The sequence below is a fragment of the Canis aureus genome, chromosome 3 (genome assembly GCF_053574225.1).
Source record: "Canis aureus isolate CA01 chromosome 3, VMU_Caureus_v.1.0, whole genome shotgun sequence".
NCBI lineage: Eukaryota > Metazoa > Chordata > Mammalia > Carnivora > Canidae > Canis > Canis aureus.
The window spans coordinates 41,485,065-41,507,022 of record NC_135613.1 but is presented as its reverse complement, the minus strand read 5'-3'; the positions used below and the strand labels follow the sequence as shown (position 1 = coordinate 41,507,022).

Sequence of the window (21,958 nt, the reverse complement as noted above, 5' to 3'; positions counted from 1 at the left end):
TAGTAGTTTTTTTTTTTTAAGGTTTTATTTATTTATTCATGAGAGACAGAGAGAGACAGGCAGAGACATAGGCAGAGAGAGAAGCAGGCTCCATGCAGGGAGCCCGATATGGGACTCAATCCCAGGAGTCCAGAATCAGGTCCTGAGACGAAGGCACATGCTTAACTGCTGAGCCATCCAGGCATCCATAGTAGTTTTATTTCTATTAATGATTTACTATATGTGCTTTACTGTTTTTTCTTCACCTACCAGTTTTGAGGGGTACAGGCAGTAATGCTACAAGGTTTTAGAGGGAAGAGCCCTCATTTACTAGGATATTTGTAGAGGAAGTGAGATTATCTGTATCTTGAAGTATAAATAGGACTTAGCCAAGCAGAAAGGTATATAGAGGCATTCTAGACAAATGGAATGGCATTAGGAAAGTATATAGGGGATGTTTAAAAGTAGATAGTTTTGATAAGAGCTAATGGTTTGTGTTGGGCAAGAAATCGTTAAAGAGGTAATCTGGGACTAGATTATAGAAATCCTTGAATATCTGGAAGAGATTTGGATTTTGTTCTATAGGCTCATGCCCTTCAAATTGGGGTACACATTTTTGCTATATAAGATATACAGGTCCACAAGATAAATATAACATATCTTCCAGGAATAGTACTTTTTAGATGATTTAGGGAGGAAATAACTGTTTTTACATGAAGATTTATAGAATAAAAAACACAATTCACATACAATTTTAAGATAAATTATGAGATTTAAGATAAAACCCTAATAAGATTCTAAAAGAAGCATATGCTTATATAAAGCCATTTCATCTTATAACTTTAGAATTGTAAGGGTATGTTTTCAGTATTCTCAAGCTGTTACACTCTTTTAATAGATAAATTTGAATGACACAGGTCAAAGTAGTATGTAGCCATTATTAATTTGTTTTAGGAACATTGAAGGAAGACAGACAAATTTAGGAGGCCAGGCAGGAGACTATTTAAACAGTTTAAAATTCAGGTTAAAAGCAGGCCTCGGTAGGCTCTAAACAGTAGAAATGGGAAGAAAGCATATCATATTAACAGACTTTTCAAAGGAAGATTTGTATTCAGTTTAGTGGCTGATATAGGAGAGGTGGTTTACAAAGTTAGGTAAAAAGGCAGAGATGTCTTCCAGCTTTTTTAACTTGGATGACGGGAAGCATGGTGGTGCCATTAATGGATGTACAGAGATAAGGAGGAGTGTGATGGGGTAGAGAGGAAGGATCAGCAGAGGTGGTAAGTCTTTGATGAATTTATTGGATATGTTGAATTTGAGGAAACTATAGGATATCAAAAGGAAGAATGGCAGATAGGCAGTATAAAAAGGAGAACTGGAGAGAGATCTGGGAATAATATATGTAATTTGGGAATTTTACTCGTGGAACATAGACAAGCCCATGAGAATAGATAGAATTTCTGAGGATAAGAGTGGAAGAGATTTTTGAAGATTGTGCATTGGCCCAAATATGTCATATACTAGGAGGGAATAGGGCTATAAAAATGGATTCAGGTTAGGGATAATTCTTGGAGAGTATGGTAATACTGTGGGAGCAAAATGAAAGTCAAATTTGAAAGAATATTATTTAGTAACAAGTTAGTAGAGAGATCCAAGAATATGTGGACTGAGGAAAGGCCATTAGATTAGACAATTGTGAGTTGGTGGTGTAAATAGAATACTTGGCAAAGTAGTGAGGACAGAAGGACACAATTTGTGAATCATAAAAAAATGCTTTCTATACCAGAATTATCTCTCACTCTGAGCATAATTTATACAGAAAAAACTAAGTATTCCTAAAAGGAACAAAGTGAAGCATATTGTGTAAGAATTCTAAAAAATTAGAGAACAAATGGAAGAAGCAATTAGTATTAAATAAAGCATATTTTGTATTCGAGAGCTTCCAGGTTTTTTGGGAAAAAAGTCATTTTGGCATTCTGGTTTTAAAAAGTCAATTTTGAAAAAAAAAAAATAAAAAGTCAATTTTGAAAAAAAAAAGGTCAATTTTGACAGTTTGGCTGTGATCTTAAAAGCTAAAACTTATTCTTTTGTACTTTATTGGAACAAAATATTTATGTAGGATACATATATATATCGTACATATTTACATGTCATATACGTAAAAAATATGACGAGTAATTTAAAATACATAATGCTGAATATTTTTTGAGTAGGGTGAATCACTATATAACTTGGGCGCTATATTCTTTAAAATCTAAATTTAATTCAACATTTTATTTTTACCTGGTTGTTTGTTTATTTATTTATTTAATTTTATTTATTTATTCATGAGAGACACAGGCAGAGGGAGAAGCAGGCTCCATGCAGGGAGCCTGATGCGGGACTGGATCCCGGGACCCCAGGATCACACCCTGGGCCAAAGCAGGCGCTAAACCGCTGAGCCATCCAGGGATCCCCCCCCCTTTTAAATTTTATTTATTCATTTAAATTTTATTTATTTATTCATATTTATTTTTTAAAATATTTTATTTATTTTCATGAGAGAGACAGAGAGAGAGGCAGAGACACAGGCAGAGGGAGAAGCAGGCTCCCTGCAAGGAGAATGATATAGGACTCAATCCCAGGTCCCTGGAATCACTACTTGAGCTGAAGGGAAATCTTCAACCACTGAGCCACCCAGGCATCCCAAACTTATTTTCCAAAAATAAATACGGACAAATGATACTATGGTCAAAAGATTTGCATCTAGTAATCCTTGAGGATTAGAATTTAAATTATTTAACTTAGAAATAACATAATCATAATTCTATTACATGTCACTAAAAAACTATAAGAACTTAAATTTCTGTAGTTTTAGGGACTGAAATCTTTATTGAATTTGAAAATGTACATACACATCTGTCAGGCTATTTAAACATTAAGTAACTTGTTATGATTTTTCCATTTGATAACCTACACATAAGTATTAGACTCTACCATGTCCGGGGGAATAAATTATTAAATTTTAAGTTGACCCACAAATACATTCATTCTTATTATATTCTGACAAGATCCCTTTAAAATCGTTTTCACAGTATTTAGTGTTAAAATATATAAAATGTATACAGTATATAGATAAGTTAACAAATATGTTGATACAGTGATTCTTGATATAAAGTCAATATGACCTAGTAATCATGATCTACTGCATTTAAGACAGTTAACCTATTTCAGTGCAGTGTTTTATCCTGCTTCATTTGACTTCATAAATGAAGCATACCAGATATTTATTTCAGGTTATTTGGTAGCAAAATGAAGCATCAATTTTAAAATTAGTATTACAGATTTTCATATGTACTCTGAAATGACTGAATTTTAATTTTGAAATTAATAATATTACAGCATTTAAAAACTATACAATTAACAGTCTTTTATGTTTATTTAAATTCAGAATTTTAGTAAGAAAATTAATTTTTTAAACTGAGGAAGTTGTAAAATTAGCCTACATGATGACTCTTTAAACATCCTTAGAAGTTTTTTATTAAAAAAAAAATAGACTTAAAAATTCACCCATTGGGTAAAGTTTAGATCGTGACTTCATAAAATTGATTCTCACATGACAAAATATTTGAGTAAATGATATCAGAAGAATTTTGCTTGGGAAAGATAACTGGTGTTCTTTGAGGTAATTTTTCAATATGCTTACTTTTTAAATTGATAGTGACTTTAAAATAAAGAATCTATTTCTAAAATCTTCTATTAGGAATTTAATACCAGAATATTAAACCACAGTAACTTCAAATGAGTTTAATTTGTTGGTTTTTTAATTTGTTTCAGCTCATTCAGAGCTTTCTGAATCTATTGGATGGATCAACATTTTCGTTGATTTGATAGAGTATAACCTTCCATTTTGAGACTTCCAGTATAATCCTCTTCTTCTCTCTGGCTTAGTTTTGGCTCTTTGCTTGTTATATTTACCATTTAGGTTGTTTTCCCCACAAACATTGTGCCACCACCAGCCTCCTAAAGAAGATAGATATGGAATTTAATGAATACAGACTCATGTAGTTACTGTTATTATATTTCCCAATGAGTACATCTTCACTTCTTACAAATATGAAAGTATTGTATGCATTTGCATGTATCCCATTTTTGAATAATCTGTATAAGTCCTCTGTATATCACCCAAAATAAAATATCTGAGAAAGTTATAGGTAAAATACCTAGTTGAACTAGAATGAAATTAATAGTTATATTAAGAGATTTTTACCTACAGAGAAAATGCTTATTTGGGATTCAGTTTTTAAAGAGTTGATACTGTATAGCTTAGCTAATAGTTTGGGAAGGTATTTTGTAGATATGAAAATGAAGTACTGATGTTAGGAAAAGGATACCTGAATAACTTTCTGGACAGTTGACATGTCCTTTTGCCTTGTGATCCCAAGTAGAAAACACCAAATCTTTGTGTTCTGGGAGTGCATTGAGAATATTGCCAGTAATTTCAACAAGGTGTAATGTATAGTTGGTCTCATGATTTCCCAAGTGAAAGAAATATTCAATATAATGCTTGTTGTCATTCCAGTCTTCTAGTTCAATTCGCAAAATGTAATTAGATTGCTTTACTATGGAATATATCTTCTCTAGACCCAACCAAAATTCTCCTGAAAAGAAAATAAAAATCTGTGGGTTGTTAATTTTAAATCACATTTTCTACAGTGTACACTTATAATACTTAAACAATTAAGATTTAAACATTTATTAATACTGTACATCTCAGTTTCTTTGTTCCTTCTACCTTCCAAGTAATTAGTATCTAAAATGTTATAAAAGAAAGTGGTGTTAAGGATGGTTTTCTTCATAGTTCATTCATAGTACTTACCACTTATCAGAGCAGAGCTTTTAGTCATAATTGTCTTTAATGATTATAATTATAATTAGAAGCCATTAAATTAAATTGTGATACACATGCTTAAGAATGGACATGACATGACATGAAATTGTGATAAGTGTAATTCAAATAGATGGCTTGTAATAAGTGTAAATTACTAACAGATATGTAATTATTTGTCAGTAAGTCCTATGAAGGCCGGGACTATTATTCATTCATTGTTGCATTCCTAATGCCCAATTCGAAATAGATTCCTAGTAAATACTTTTAAGTTCACAAGTGAATGAATGAATGAATGAATGAAGTCACCTTACCGTCAAGCCTCCCAAAACCATATCTGTAGTTTTCCCAAGTTTCATTGAAGTTTTGTGATCCATCTATTCGCTGTTGAATTAATGTCCACGAGCTACCTGTATATCATGAACAAAATTGTGTATTTTAAGTAGATTGGTGTGACAAAATATGGTTTTCTTTTTTGTTTTTTAATTTTATTTATTTGAGAGAGAGAGCATGTGCGCCCAAGCAGAGGGAGAAAGAGACTCTCCACTGAGCAAGGAGCCCAACATGGGGCTTAATGTGGGGCTCTATCCCAGGACTCTGGGATCATGACCTGATCCAAAGGCAGACTCTTAACCGACTGAGCCTCTTAGGTGGCCCAAAATATTGTTTTCTTGTTTTGATTTTAACTGGTGGCTATGTAATATAGCTATTAATATTGTTATGGTAATACCATTTTATTATTTATTATGGTCTCAAGAAATTAATTAAAGGGCAACTAATGAATCTATCTTAATAAACTTATTAATAATAGTAATTTCAGGTTATATTCTGGAAAAAGATGGAGAATATTGAATACATGCATTGGTAAATACAAAAATAAATAGAAGTACTATAAGCCACTTATAACTACTTATGTTACTTATATTTCATTTTATATGTATTCAGAACAAAGATAATAGGATTTAGTCTTACTAATAGGCAGTGAATAACCTGAGCTCTTCAGGCTGGTTTTACCTGATTTAACATCACAGTAGACATTAAAAACTTGAGAGTTGCTGGGTCTAATGGAATAGATGCCACTTGTATGTTCGCCTCTGTTATATATGGTGGTACAATTAGCAGGAATGTCTAGAATCAAGAAAGTGTTATTACATGAGATACAGTAATAAGAATGGTATCTTTAGAGCTTGAGCTTTTACTTGACATTTTATGGAATTGTGTTAAATGTAGCCTTTAGCCTTTTTCAGTAATGTATTACCAAGAAAGTACTTTATGCTGAAGCAGATACATTAGATTGTATATTATGCAAACAGTATTAAAATGGTTATGACTAAACTGATTTCTTTTTAGGAAAAGTGACAAAATGAGAATTTTAGACATATTTTTGTGAGATATAGGAAATGTAATACCGCATATGAGACATTATTATAGTGCTTGGTGTATAGCACTTCAACAGATATATGTGGATATAGTGAACATACACGAAGGAAACTTACAGAGACCTTTTGTGTGTGTGTATGAATTACATCAAAGTAAATGTGTTCTGAAAGCATCATTTTATTAAAGTTCAGTTGGGAATGGAGATTTTGTTCTTTCATTTTTGTGTTTCTTTTTTTTATGAAAATTTTCAGCAGGAAAGTAGAAACATTGGAGAGAACTTCATAGTCTTTCCATCTGTATTCAGCACTTGTTAATCTTTTGCCAATTTTGCTTCATAAATATACAGGTACACAAATATATTCTGTGCTATTTGAAAGTAATTTGTAAACATCATGACCCTTAATTCCTTAAATATTTCAGCTTGTATCTCATAAATATATTATTTTCATACATGAGTATAAAACCATTATTACATATAAAAATTTTAAAATAATACCATCTCTAAAATCAAGTCTACATCTGTATTTTCCTGATTGTCTTAAGAATGTGTTTTATATGGCTGAAAAAATAAAAAATAAAAAAACCTGCCAGGATCCAATTTAGGTTGACATGTTGTATTGGTGGATTTGTCTCTTTACTCTCTCTTAGTTTAAGAACAGGCTCTAAGAATAGCAATTTTTAACGGGAATGTCTAAGATAGTAGAAAAATTTGATAATATACCTTCAAGAACGAAACACAACAAATTAACTTACCATTATGTTCTACATTTTTTGTTTCATTCAAGTGAAGAAAGGGGGTAGTTCTTGGTGCTCTTGGTTTAGAAGAAAGAGAATTTTCTGTGGATTCTTGAATAACATTTCTTAGCTGATGAAAGAATATAAGTTTTCTTTTAAAAATGGTGCAGAATTACAATTAGGGGAATCTGAGGGAGGATATCAAAAGTATAACTTATATGTGTCTTTAAGTTCATAATCAGGCACACTAATGAGTTTGGAAAAACTATAGAAAGAAAGAGAGCAAAGCACAAACCAGAAATTGGTCAAAAAGCCAGCCAGACCAAAGGTAAAGACTTTGCTTAGCATTTTTAAATACGTTCTGTTTAGATATATGAATAGAATATGTATTCTGTGCTGTTATAGGCAGATTTTAAGCTTAATTAAATCTCAGTTGTAGGCCTTATTGATTAATTCTCAGACCTGCCTTAAAGACCTAGCATATACTTTGAACAAAGCTGCTTTCTTAATAGGTTTTTGGAATGTAAATGTTACCTGTAGAAGTATTAAATTGGCAGGCTTATTTGCTTACTTTCAATACATTCAATATTTCATTGCTAGTTTTTGCAATAATGGTTTATTTTTATAGAAAGTGTGCTGGGTTTGCAATTTATTGACTGATAGCTTTTGTATTAACAGACTGAGAAAAACAGATTATATAATATCTTACTAGTGTTTTTTAATGTTGGCATTTCCTGTGACCTTATTCATAAGGATCTATTGCAGAGTTCATTTACTGGATATTAGCCTTTTCTCCTAAGTAACTATGTAATATGAAAGGCACTTAACTTACAGAGTTTTAGAATCTTATTTGAAATTTGAGGAAATTGGATTAGATGCTCTAAGGCTTCTTCAAACTCAGATATTCATTGTTTTGAATACTTCATACATTTTATTATTAGACAAGATGTGTATCATTTGATAGTAGTGACATTTTGCTTTTGTAAGTAGGCTCATTTAACCATAATAGAAGATGTAAGAAAAATGAATTTAGAAAAATAATGTAATGAGGGAATTATGGAAATAAAAATTAATTGGCAAAAAATCCTTTTGGATAATTAGCAAAAATAATAAAATAACCTACTAAACTATGATTCACAGCAAAAATAACTTGAAATTATGAGTCATAAAATTTCTTAAACATATAATAATATGTTTATTAAGTGGAAATTGTTTTATTATTCTTGGCAACTATTTTTTTAAATAACTTTCTCCAAATTTGTATTGTTTTTGGAACGGTCTGGAGTGCTGTTTCATAGTATTAATAATTTAATATTTCTGAAATTTTTAGGTTCTCACATATAGTTTTTTCTAAATAGGTATCTCCCTCATCTAGCCAGCTGTTTACATTGTAGATTAATTCTACTATTGGGTATTGGACATTAATTACCAGGCACACAGTTTCTAATACTACTAATAATAGCAAGCTTTTATTGACTTCTTTGTGTTGAATGTGATATTAACCTTATTAATTCAATTTATATTTATTGAATTCCTACTGTGTGCAGACAGTATTTTATATTCTGGACCAATAGCAATGAAAATGAAGAAAATCCCGGTTCTAGTGAAGGGACAGACAAAATAAATAACTAAAATTTTATATTATGTGAAAAAAAGATAAGTGTAAAGGGAAAAAGAGTAATAAAGGACGTAACAGGGATCCCTGGGTGGCGCAGCGGTTTGGCGCCTGCCTTTGGCCCAGGGCGCGATCCTGGAGACCCGGGATCGAATCCCACGTCGGGCTCCCGGTGCATGGAGCCTGCTTCTCCCTCTACCTGTGTCTCTGCCTCTCTCTCTGTGAGACTATCATAAATAAATAAAAATTAAAAAAAAAAAAAAAAAAGGACGTAACAGGTTTGGGGATTGTAATTTTTGATTAAGTGACTTAGTAAGGCTTCACTGAGAATTTTACATTTGACAGAGATCTAAAGGAAATGAGAGTGGGCCATGCAGATACCAGGGAGAAGAGCATTATTATCCTGGAAGATAGAGGGAACAGGGGAAAGGTCCTGAGACAACAGCATGTTTGATATATTTGAGTAACTTGGAAGAGTTACCCCAGTATGACTAGAGTTGTAGAGATGAAGTCAGAGAGGTAAGAGTCATCTGGGGTCTTATGGACACTGCAAGTGAGATGGGAAACCATTGTATGGTTTTGAACAAAGAGAGACTTGATCTAATTTTGACTTTTTAAAGTTTTTTTTTTTTAAGATTTTATTTATTTATTAGAGGTGGGGGGGAACATGAGCAGGAGTAGGGGCCATGGGAGAAACAGACTCTCCACTGAGCAAGGAGCCCAATATGGGGCTCAATCCCAAGACCCTTAGATCACAACCTGAGCTTAACTGACTGAGCCATCCAGGTGCCCCTAACTTTGACTTTTGGTAGAATCATATTGAAGATACACTTTACATGCTGTTAATTTTTTTTCTCACAAAAATTATTTTGGAAAAAAAAAAAATAAATTATTTTGGTTCTGTTGTTTTCTTCATAGAATAAGTGAGGAAACTGAGAGACAGAGGGATTAAGTAATTTATTTAAGGTCACAGAAAAGTTTTAGAGCCCAGATTCAAACCCAGGTATTTTTTTAGCTTCAGGGTTTGCAGTCATAACAATCATGCCAATGTGATCTGTTTACTCATTATCCAACTATAAGTTTTAAAAACAAGTTTAGGGTCTAATATTTTCATAAACCTATTAGATTTTATTGAAAAGATTAGACATATTAAATATTGACTTACCTGGTTTTCTATTTCTTTTATTTGACTATGCTGTTGGTTTAATTGTCTATATTGTTCCTCCACAGTCTGGAGAAGGTCTTTGATGCTATTATCTTGCTGTTCTACAAAAGTCTGTACATAGATGGTAGGGTGGTTAGAGGTTTCTGTCTTTTGTTTTTCTTTTTTCTTTTTTTTGTTAAATTAGACTTTTTTATTTTTTATAACACTATTACAATCTAAGCTTTTAAAACTAATAGTGGATTGGATAACTAAATATTGGCAACCTTTTTCACTTATGCTCCTTTCAAATCCTTTTGTCCTTATGTTTTAAAATGTACCATCTCTAAAATCTGATTTCTTGAATTTCAAAGTACTTCAGTTAAATGGAAAAAACAACAGTATTTTAATAAGAATTAATCTTTACCATTTACATATTACTTTTCCCATTTAATTTTAATTATTTTAATTTTAATTTTAAGACTTTTATCCATTTAATTTTATTTTTTAAAACTTTTATCCATTTAGTTTTAATTTTTCTTTTTTAACATTTATCCATTTTAAACATGGGAGGAGGGTTTCAAATTATATTCCTTTAACTTTTTACTTGCCTCCAGTGATTTGCAATACTGTAAGAATTTAGTGTTCTAAATTTTACTAATTGATTTGTAATTTTCATCTCAAATGTGAAGCTGTTTTTAAATATAATGTTAGGGAATCGTAAAAACCAATTTGAGGGATCCCTGGGTGGCTCAGCGGTTTGGCGCCTGCCTTTGGCCCAGGGCTCGATCCTGGAGACCCGGGATCGAATCCCACGTTGGGCTCCCGGTGCATGGAGCCTGCTTCTCCCTTTGCCTATGTCTCTGCCTCTTTCTCTTTCTCTCTCTGTGACCATCATAAATAAAAAAACAAAAAACAAAAAAAAACAATTGGAAATTAGAATGGGAAATTTTCTTTCCTAGAGGCTTTTTTTTTCCCCTGAGAAAAGTATAGTATTTCAAAGATTTAATAAAGTAGCATGTCTTAAAATATTTTTAAAAAAAGATCCTCATTGAAAACAGAACCATGAACCCTCTTTGATTTCTACTTACTTTAAGTGAAGTTACTTCTGGGTGTTCCTGAATTTCAGGTTGATTTTTAATTAAACTCGTTAATTGCTTCTCCAAATATCTCACTTTTTGTTGAAGTAGAATTTTTTCTTCTAGAAGGCTTTCAACTTTTGAGTTGAGTTCAAGTGACATATTCTTCACTTCTTCATTCTTGACTTGCAATTTGGATGTAGTTCTTCTAAGTTCCTTCTCTTCTTCTTTGATTTCATTGGTTTGCAGTGATAAGTCATAAAAAGACTGATCAAATATGTTGAGTTTTTGAAATATGTCATTAATTTGTCCCTTAGTCTTATGGACAAAGTCTTTGAGACCATGTCCTAACTGAAGGAGACCATTGGCTAAAATTTTTACATCATCTAACATAGCAAATCTTGACTTTGGCTCTGGAGATACAGAATCATATGATGAATAGTCTCGGTCAATTTTGGAAGAAATAACTAAAGGAATGATAAAAAGAAAGAGCTTAATTGTGTACATTTTTATCCTAATTACTCAACTAATTTTCTCCTGTAAGCAGAGCCAGACTTCTAAACTCTATATATACCACTATTTGCCACATGAACAGTAAGGTTGGCAGGTGAATATAGTTAATTATTAAACTGTGTAAACTTGTACCAATGTAACCTTCTACATTGAGTTAGATCAATGCTAAATGAAATCAAAGAAATGAGCAATTAACTTACTGGGTCATATCTAATTGTTGCTGTATTTTGCAATGTTATAAACTTCAGTTTTAGAGTTGTGAGAACTACTTGTTTTTAATAGCTTATTTTAATTTCTCATGATTTTAAAAAGAGATATACAATTTAACTCTTTTATTGGCAAATTCACATTAAGGTTAAGGAAAATTAATGAACTAAGTGCTTTCCCAAATTGTATTTTAGTTATTTGGAAAGAGCAACCTATTCCCAGAAATGGTTTCTCTGTGAAGCCTTCCACCACTTCTTCAAGTGGTATTAATGGCCCTCAATTCTGCATTCCCATGATACTCTATATAAGCTAACATATGATTATATATTCCTTATTATTTATTAGTATGTCTTTTTGCTTCAGATGATCTTTCCTAACCATATTTGTATATTATCACAAATCTCATACATTAAAGACATTTCACTCCCTTTCTCTGTTAATATAGAGTCTGTGTCTATGTTCTAACCTCTTTCCCATGTACCCACTGAAAGACCAATAGATTAGGTGATCTTCTAAGATTATGTCAGAATTATATACTTCCAATGGCTGAAACAATTTGCCTGTTATAAGTTTCTTTGAATTTTGTCAGTTTGGTAATACACATTTAACAAAACCCAACAAATTACTAGTATGTTCAAATGTAAATGTTCTACTGTGCTTCTAACTTAGTGTTAAAAGGAAAAATACTAAATACTTCAGTTATATTATAGCTGATTATCCTTTTTTTTTTTTTTAAGTGAGAGCGTATGCACGCAATGGAATAGCAGGGGCAGAGGGAGAAGGAGATCAAATCTTAAGCAGGCTCCACACCCAGTGCAGAGCCCCACACAAGCCTGGATCTCACAACCCTGAGATCATGACCCACGTGGAAAACAAGAGTCTGAGGCTTAACTGAATGAGCCACTCAGCTGTCCCTGATTATCCTCCTTGAGTGCTCATTGAGAACATTTTGAGGAAAAATCCTTTAAAAATGCCTTATCTTGATTAATTAATGTAGTAAAATTGTTAAGAGTGTGGGCTTTGGAATCAGAATCAATGTTATCTGTATAACAGCCCATACTCTGTCCAAGAACCACATCTAGCTGTCTGGCTTTGGAGAAGTTACTTACCTTCACATACTTTCAGTCTTCTCATCTGTAAGTTGAGGTAGTTATAGTACATACTTAATAGGATTATGGGAATTATAAGAAATGATATGTGTAGAGCACTTAGAACAGTGTCTGGCAAATAGGAAGTACTCAAAATTAGTTATTATATCACATATAAATGACCTTTGAACATTTGTGTGTGTGTAATCAGGCCTATCTGAAAAAAATTTAAATAAAGTTCATATTTTTTTTTTGCAAAGAGAAAAGCTTTAGCATAATGAATTTTAGTTTAAATTGTAAGCTGTCAAACAAAACTTTATAAAATGAACCATTTCCAAATTTTTGCTCTTAGAAATGCCTTCTCATGGCGTAAAATAGAGACCCTTTCCTTTGATGATTTAGGGTAAGGGCTTTTGGATTTAATAGCTACAGTTGGTAGTATACCATAGTGGTTAGGAGTAGGATTCTGGAGAGAGGTAGGCTGACTTAGAATCCTGGCTGTCCCATTCTTCAGCTCTGTAACTCTTGGTCAAATTAGTTTTTCCATACCTCTGTTTTCTCATCTGTCAAGTGAAGGTAATACCTACTTTATAGGATTGTATGAAGATAAGAATTAAATTTTTTAAAGCACAGAACACTGGTGTAAAGTAAATAATCATAATTTCTTAGTTACTTTTTGTTAATTAGAAATAATCAATGCATTTATGCCCATACTATAATATTTTATTGGTAAATATTGTATCTCATTTTAGATGATATAAGTTGTGTAATTTTGATGAAATCCAGGTTTTCTGCATTTTGGTGTCTTGGACCTTGGTAGGTATAAGGAATTATATCTTTTGTTTAGCCTATTTTAAGTGCCTATATACAGAACCATATAAATATTTGTTTGTAAGAGAAATAAAGAATCCAAATAAATAAAAATATATAGATACTTCCACTAATAAAGAAGAAAAACAACAAAAATTCTTATTCTTCATTTTCATCTTACCCTCAAAACTGTTAAATGTTATAGAAGTTAAAAAGTATATAGAACTAGTGAAGAAATTTGAATTTTCTCCCTTATTTTTAAAAGGAAAAGTGTTGTGGTCATTGGTCATGAAGGGCATATTTCGAAACTTTTCTTAACTAAACTGTCTACTTTTCTGGCTTCAAACTATTGACCCTGATGTTTCATCCACCCTCTAGTTGAGGGGAGACTGAAATGGGCCAACTTCTCTCTGTTGCACTATAAGCTGTTTATGGGCAATACCTGTATCTATTTTTAATTTGTATCCTTTATAGTCCTTTATATAGTAAAATGCCATATATGTTTGAGAAACAATATAAATATATTGAATGAAAAAGAGAATGATAAATAATAACATGCAAATTTTATACCTAGAAAATTTGCATCTAGTAAATGTTTAACCTGTTTTGATATAGGAGGTTCTTTTTGAGAAAGGAATTTGAAAAGTGTTTTGAATTTGCCCCTTCGAGTGCCTAAAAGTAACTGAACACTAATACCAAAGACAGGCTTATTAAGTAATTTCTTTCCATTTTGGTTACTGTATTAAAATATTAACACTTTCTGTACAATTGATATGATTTCTTATGTGTGACACTAACAGATAGATTAAAGGCAATAGTGTTACATATTCTTGGTTTTTATTATATTGTCTCTAGGTAGAAATAACTGGATAACTTTTTTTCTTAGATTAGTTTGACATGTTACTGCATATACTTAAAATAAATAAATTGCCTGATCATGAGCTGTAGAATACCAACATGGCATGTAATGAATACAGTAAGGGTGTAAGTGATTTTATATCTGCCTTTTAATGCCTCCTGTTTGACTATACATCGTCAGAGGTGGAATCTAATCTTTGCTTGAACTTGTGCCTATTTAAATAGAACCCTAATCAAATATAACCAGTAATGTTATGAAAGTTAAAAATTTTTGTGCCAAAGAAAATAAGAAACTAAAAATTGGGCCCTAATCTAGGGATTAGTTCTTAGTTTCTAAGAACTAATATCCAAAATATTTTAGCTACATAGAATTTTAGGACATTTAGAAGTCTTGTTTAAGTTTCAAGCAAAGCAAAGTCCTTTGCCTTCCCTCAGGTTGTGCAATCTTCCAGAGATGTAACTTTCAAATAAAGCACAAGACATTGGGACCTTTTGAATGTAGGATTCTTTTTAATTTCTTCCTTTTAAAAATGTGATCATTAGGGCCACCTGGGTGGCTCAGCAGTTGAGCATCTGCCTTTGGATCAGGGCCTGTTCCCGGAGTCCTGGGATCAAGTCCCACATTGGGCTCCCTGCATAGAGCCTGCTTTTCCCTCTGCCTGTGTCTCTGCTTCTCTCTCCCTCTGTCTCTCTCATGAATAAATAAATAAAATATTTAAAGAAAATAACAATATGATCATTTGTCTTTAATATTTGGTAGAAAGATTCTGAAAGTAACTTCATGAGAAGGACACATTTATAAATAGAAATATTTATATTAACTAAAGTGAAGAATAATGCCAGATTCATATATTGGCTTCCCTTTCCTCTCTTTGTCCAGAACAGAAACTGTCCAATGGAAATATAGTGTGAGTTATATATGTAACAAAAAGTAAGAATTGTAACAAATGAAGTTCATTTTATTAGTACATTTTATTTAATCCAGTATATCAAAAATTATTTCAACATGTGATCAATATAAAACATTAATTAGATATTTTATATATTTTTTCATACTTAATCTTCCAAATAGAGTATGTTTCTATACTTCCAGCATATCTCAGAGTGAGTACACATCAAGTACTTAGTAGTCTGATTAGACTATTTTATTGGATACTGCAGATCCAGAAAATGAATGATCTTTGAAGTAATTAATTATTTCATGCATCTTACTTTCCCCCCCATGTTCACTATTAATAAATGTTAAATGTTAAATTTTTATGCTGAAGGTACTTATTGTGGAAACCCAGATATTTCTGAAACTTGTAAAACGTAAAAGTCCTAGGGGCACTTGGGTGGCTCAGTTGGGTAAGCTACCAGCTGTTGATTTCAGCTGGGATCATGATCTCAGGGTTGTGGGATGGGGCCCCACAGGTGGCCCCATTTGGGACTCTATGCTCACTGGGGAGTCCCCTGATATTCTCTCTCTCCTTCTGCCCCTCCCCTCTGCTCATGCTCATGCTGTCTTTATCACTTAATAAATACATTAATAAATAAAATCTTAAAAAAAAACAAGAGTCATCCTGACTTTTCACTATTAACATTTTGTGGTCTATCATACTAGATTCCTTGCGTGAGTAGCTACACGTGATTCCTCATGTCAGTTATCCTTCGAAAGTATTGTGCCATTAAAAATTAAAAAAAAAAAAAAGTATTGTGCCAGTTTACATCCCTGCCAAGAGTAATGAGAGTTCTTCTTTTCCCATGAATTTTTACCAGTGCCTTGAATGAGAAAACCAAAAGTATTAATAAATTCTTTTTCAAAATGATTTATTTGTTGTAGAGAGAGAGAATGTGCATGCATGCATGCACACCAAGGAGGGGCAGAGGAAAGGGAGAGAATCTCAAGTAGACTCTTGCTGAGCACAGAGCCTTAGGCAGAGCTTGACCCTCTGACCCTGATATCATGACCTGAGCCAAAATCAAGAGTCCAATCCTTAACTCACTGCCCCATCCAGGTGCTCCCTAAATATCAATAAATCTAATAGGCAAATGCATCTAATATCTTTCCTGGCCATCTGTTTTGTTCTCTTCATGAATTACCTGAGTGTTATGTAAGTCCCTTCCCTCCAGATTCCTCTCCCCTTTTTTGTTTGTCTCTTTCTGACTAATTGTGGGAATTATTTACATATTATGGATATTAACTCTTCATCTTATAAGTAACAAATAGTATTTTTACAGTTTGTCATTTGTCTTCCATCTATGTTTAGCTATTACCTGCTCTGCAGAGACTTTAAAATCTGTCTTTTATAATTTTTGTGGCTCATGATCAGAAATGCCTTTCTCACCTATAAAATATGGTCTTTAAAGTGTATCTAGTACTTTTATGGCTTTCTTTTTATTATTTAAACCTTTGATTATTCTGGAATTTATTTTGAGGAGGGAGCAAAATATGAATTCACATTTTTTCCCTGAATGGCTAGGTCAACACTTCATTAATCTACTTTCTCACTGCTGATTTGCAGTTCTTCTGAAGTATTATAAATGCATGATAAAGACTTATTAAGTTTATGTGGGAATTAATAGTGGAGTTGGTAGTCAAATGAAAAAGAATATGGATTCAGTTGTATGCCTTTTACCTTCAGAAACAAGTTGAGAAGCTCCTGGGTGGCTCAGTTGGTTAAGTGTCTACCTTCATCTCAGGTTATGATCCCTGGGTCCTGGGATCAAGTCCTGCATTGGGCTCCCTGTTCATTGGGGAGCCTGCTTCTCCCTCTCCATCTGTTCCTTCTCCTTCCTCTGCCTTGTGTGGGCTCTCTCTCTTTCTTTCTCAAATAAATAAATGAAATCTTTATTAAAAAACAAGTTGAATTTAAAACTGGGTTATATTGGAAATCAGGTATAGATAACATTTATATCAGGTATAGGTATAGATATCATTTATAGATAATGTTTAGTTAATTTCATTTAACCTGGAATCCAAACTCCCATAAGTATTAGGTAACTAAATATTTATGTTTATTCTGTATTATTCATTCATTCAATATGAAGCACTGTTTTAAGCATTGGGAATATAGCAGTTAACTAGATAAAGTCCTTGCCCTCCTGGAGTTTGGGCTCTACTAAGGAGATACACACGCACATTTATAAAAGGAGATACAGGGCAGCCCAGGTGGCTCAGCAGTTTAGTGCTGCCTTCAGCCTGTGATCCTGGAGACCCGGGATCAAGTTCCATGTCGGGCTCCCTGCGTGGAGCCTGCTTCTCCCTCTGCCTGTATTTCTGCCTCTCTCTCTCTCTGTCTCTCATGAATAAATAAATAAATAATCTTTTTTAAAAAAAGGAGATATATAAACAAAAAATAATATATAAATGAACAAGACAATTTAGGATTATTTTATTTTTTTATTTTTTTGATGCTTAGAGGGGCTTTTACTCCAGGGCAGAGATCAGGCCAGTTCAAGGTCTCAGTGTGGTGAAGAGGGTTTTGATTCACCCAGGAGAGGGCCTGGCTGTGGTTGGGGGTTGGGAGGAGGACTGCCGGGCATGGCTGTGGGGTTGCAGGCAATAGGGGGGCACTTGGGGGACTCCAGGGCTCATTCCAGCTCTGCAGTGATGCTGGTAGGGTCCAGGGCTGGTGTCTGTCCTCATGGTAGGCTCTCGGCACCATAGTAGTCTGAAGCCGGGGGTATATATGCACCGACAGTGCCTGTGGCACTGGGGGGTGGTGGCGGGGGCACGGTTCTCCAAAGCCAGCATTCTTTCGACAGGAAGTTATCAAGGTCTTCTTTGCTTCAGAACAGGTGAGGGGAGAGATCTATTTCAGCAGCTGTGACCAGATTGTTTTATTTTAAGCAGATTGTTTAAGAGATGTGAATGGAATAACCAAGGGAGGCATGTAAAGGGGGGAGGTAAAGATTAGGTTTTCTGAGACTTGAAAGATGTGGAGAGTCCGATCATGTCCATGTCCACAAAACGTAGACAGTTGTAAGATGGTGGAGAGCTTCTGAGGGATGGGGGAAAGCATAGTGTGTTTTGCTTTTCTGTGTGTTCTGTACATCTATACTACTTACAGTTTTTTAAAAAATATTTTATTTATTTATTCATGAGAGAGAGAGAGAGAGAGAAGCAGAGTCACAAGCAGAGGAAGTAGGCTCCCTTGGAGGATCCCGATGGGGGACTTAATCCCAGGATGCTGGGATCACGCCCTGAGCCAAAGGCAGATGCTCAACGACTGAGCTACCCAGGCGTCCCTGTCTTAGCTGGATTCTTTTCATGAGTGTTTAATCAAACTCAAACCTACCCAATCTTACAAAGCTTACAAAATCCCCATATTCTGTTTCCAACTATTGTATGATCTTTCTCTTCTTTACAGCTACACTTTTCAGAATTTCAGTGATTTCATTTTCTTAACGACCACCTGCTCTTGGGACTTTTGGGTTACTCAGCAGTTGAGCATCTGCCCTCAGCCCAGGGCATGATCCTGGAGTCCCGGGATGGAGTCCCACGTTGGGCTCCCTGCATGGAGCCTGCTTCTCCCTCTGCCTGTATCTCTGCCCCTCTCTCTCTCTCTCTCTCTCTCAAGAATAAATAAATAAAATCTTAAAAAAAACAAAAAACAAAAAACCAACTACCTGGTCTTGAACCTACTTTTATGTGTTTTCAGTCTGATCTTATCAGTGCCTTTCATATTGCTAAGTTCAGTTGAATTTTTCAATTCTTACCTCATTTGATCCCTGAGTGGTTTTTGACATTTAATTATTCAATTCTTTTTTTTTTTTTTTTTTTCTTTAAGTAGGCCCTACCTAATGTGGAATGCTGTGTGGGATGGAACTTTTTGTTAATTATTTTCCATTTGTTTTGTAGTTTATCTCTGTTCCTTTATTTTCTCTCTCCTTTACTTTGTGGGTTGATGACTTTCTTTAATAGTATGCTTTAGTATGCTTAATAGTATGCTTAGGTTTCTTTACCTTTTGTGTATCCACTCTAGGTTTTTGCTTTGTGGATATCTTGAGACTTGCATATAACAACTTCTTTCTAGAACAGTGCATTTTAAATCAACAACAACTTGGTGTGATCCAATTTTAAAGTTCTTATTTTTATTCCCCTTTCCCATATTTTATGTTTTTGATGTTAAATTTTACATCTTTTTATCTTCTGTATTCCTTAATTATTATAGTTACTTTTACTGCTTTTGTCTTTTAACCTTCATACTAGCATTGTAAGTGATTAATCTGCTCCTTTTAGTATATATTTACCTTTCCAGTAAGATTTATTCTTTCATGTTTTCTTTTTACAAATTTGTACTCTTTTCAACTTAAAGAACTCTCTTTAATAGCCCTTGTAAGGCCAGTTTAGTGATGATAAGCTGTTTTAGCTTTTGCTTGTCTTGAAGACTCCCTCTCTACTTTACTTCTGAATGATAACTTTGCTGGATAGAGTTTCCTTGGCCGGAAGTTTTTTCTGTCAGAGCTTTAAACATATCTTGCCACTGTCTTCTGTCCTGCAGAGTTTATGCTGAACCGTCTCCTGATAGTCTTAATGGGTTCTCCTGGGTGTAACAAGTTGTTTTTTTCTTCCTGTTTTTAGGATTCTCAACTTCTTTTTAACTTTTAACATTTTAATTATAATGTAGCTTGGTGTGAATCTTTTGGGTTCATCTTTTTTGGAACTCTCTCAGCTTCCTCGACCTGGATGTCTGTTTCCTTCTTCCCAAGGTTAGGGAAAGTTTCATCTATTATTTCTTCCCAATTTTTCATAAGTAGCACATGCCACTATACATCCTATTGTGGAACCTACTTTTTTTTCTTCAACATGCTGAATATCTCTTTCTACATCAACAAATATTGCTGCACATTGTTATTTTGTGGACTCCATAGTGTTTCTTCTTATCAATATATATTAATTTAATTAACTAGAACTGTGCTGATGAACATTGTATTTCTTCACAATTATTTATATTCTCTACTTCAAAAATTGTTATAGTGAATTTTTTTAAACACATCCATTTGTACATGTGTGTAGTTTTCTCCTTAGACTAGATGCATGTTTCTTAGGTCAAAGATTGTGTTCATGTAGAATTTCTATATTGCCTGACCACGTTCCAGAAAATTTTGACTTTGTTTTCATTGCTCCAGGAGTTGATTAGCAGGGCTTTATTATACTTGAAGTCTTGTTCTTCAGCTCTCAGCACTAGTCTTCAGTAAGTAACTTTCATTCTATTTCCTTTTCTTTTCCTTTTTTTTTTTTGCCTTCTCTTTTGTTGTCTTCTTGAATTATTTATCTTCTCTGTGGTGGCTCAGGGACTATTAAAATTGTGTGAGATGCAAGATCATGAACTGGGTATGAAGTAAAATAAATGCAGACTAATGTTTAATTTCTCATATAGCAAGTAGTGAATACTGTTACACCTAGCATATTGTCATACATGTTTTTGAACAAATAATGTGGAATATAATACCTCTTAAATCCTTGATCGAATTTATATAAAAGTCTCATCTATAAATGTCATTTTCTTTATATCTGCTTGGAGGAACTAATATAATACATTATTAACTATTTTTTGATAAAAGATTTATTTATTTTAGAGAGGGAGCGTGCATACTGGGGGGGGGGGAGGGAGGGGCAGAGAGAAAATCTGAGACCGACTCCCTGCTGAGCAATGAGCCTGAGGCAGGCTCTATCCCATGACCCTGAAATTGTCACCTGAGTCAAAATCATGAGTTGGCCACTTAACCAACCGAGTGACCCAGATGCCCCTGCTATTAACTTCTTAATAATGTTTTTGTCCATACTCATTTATTTCCCAGAATCCTCCTGTAGAAGAAAGAACTTGTGTTTTGAAGTTTGACTGACCTATATTCTGATTTCAGCTTACCTAGTTGTATGTGAACCTCACTTCAGTTTTCTGGGCTTCAATTCATCTGCAAAATTGGGGTGGTATATTTGATTGCTATCTATTTGACTGCTATCTATATGACTGCTCTAAGAATCAAAGTATTGCACGTGAAAATACCGTAGTGGCTAGCAAATATTAATAATTCAGTATTTCATCCTTTTCTTTTGTGGCATGCAGTGATACATCATGTTTTTAGATATATATTCACTATCATGTATACTATTGCCTTCACAGAAATCTTCTCTACATATACCCTCAGAGTCTCAATTTTGCTAATCGTCAAGGTTCTGCAAGAAATATAACAGTGAAAGTACAGTTCATGTATGGAGAGGATCCAAGCAATGCCATGCCGGTAAGAAATGTTCTTTACTTTTCCTGTTCTTCATATACGGTTCAAATAGACTTTTTTTTAAGTGGTGTTACTTGGTTGGCAGCTCTAGATTAGAAATTAATATGATCTTATAAATCAAATTTCTAACTGCATTACTTCCTGTACTGATAGTAAAATTTACTTGAAGTCCTTTTTAAAATTTTTATTTAAATTCCAGTTAGTTAATACACAGTGTAATACTAGTTTCAAGTGTGCAATATAGTGATTCAATACTTCCATATTGAAGTCTTAATTATTGAGGACTTGGTATGTGCTAGTCACTCCGAGATACAAAGATGAGTAAGACTTGTAACCTAGAGGATATGAGATAAAAACATAAAATTCTAAAATAGTGACTTTCAAAAGAGGATCACAACAGAATCACAGAATTAGGGTACTCTGACAAAGCACTGATATATATATTTTTTTCTATTCTTGTCA

At 33.4% G+C, this 21,958-nt stretch overlaps 2 protein-coding genes across 8 annotated transcripts in view; one reads left to right on the top strand and one right to left on the bottom strand.

The window, feature by feature from the left end:
- Positions 1-21,958, top strand: part of DOCK7 (dedicator of cytokinesis 7) — a 219,246-nt gene that overhangs the window by 87,586 nt on the left and 109,702 nt on the right. For all 7 annotated transcript variants that reach the window (XR_013376384.1, XM_077892050.1, XM_077892049.1 and 4 more), the window contains one exon: positions 21,382-21,499. Coding sequence is in view for 6 of the 7 variants with exons in the window: in XM_077892050.1 (XP_077748176.1) it covers positions 21,382-21,499 (118 nt within the window). In the remaining variant the exon portion in view is untranslated. The remainder of the gene's footprint in view (positions 1-21,381; positions 21,500-21,958) is intronic.
- ANGPTL3 (angiopoietin like 3) lies at positions 3,761-11,366 on the bottom strand. The gene is made up of 7 exons (XM_077892047.1): positions 10,809-11,366; positions 9,742-9,852; positions 6,980-7,091; positions 5,861-5,974; positions 5,161-5,256; positions 4,353-4,619; positions 3,761-3,981 (listed from the first exon to the last, which is right to left on the bottom strand). Exons 1-7 carry the CDS (start codon positions 11,301-11,303, stop codon positions 3,797-3,799), a joined length of 1,380 nt encoding a protein of 459 aa, XP_077748173.1. The 5' UTR covers positions 11,304-11,366; the 3' UTR covers positions 3,761-3,796.

What these genes read in the sequence shown, in the direction of transcription:
- ANGPTL3 (XM_077892047.1), bottom strand. Translation starts at nt 11,303, where the DNA reads ATGTACACAATTAAGCTCTTTCTTTTTATCATTCCTTTAGTTATTTCT. An exon ending in CAGAAGTAACTTCACTTAAA is followed by an intron (nt 9,853 to 10,808) that starts GTAAGTAGAAAT and finishes ATCTATGTACAG; the next exon opens with ACTTTTGTAGAACAGCAAGA. An exon ending in CTACTGTGATGTTAAATCAG is followed by an intron (nt 5,257 to 5,860) that starts GTAAAACCAGCC and finishes CATGATATACAG; the next exon opens with GTAGCTCGTGGACATTAATT.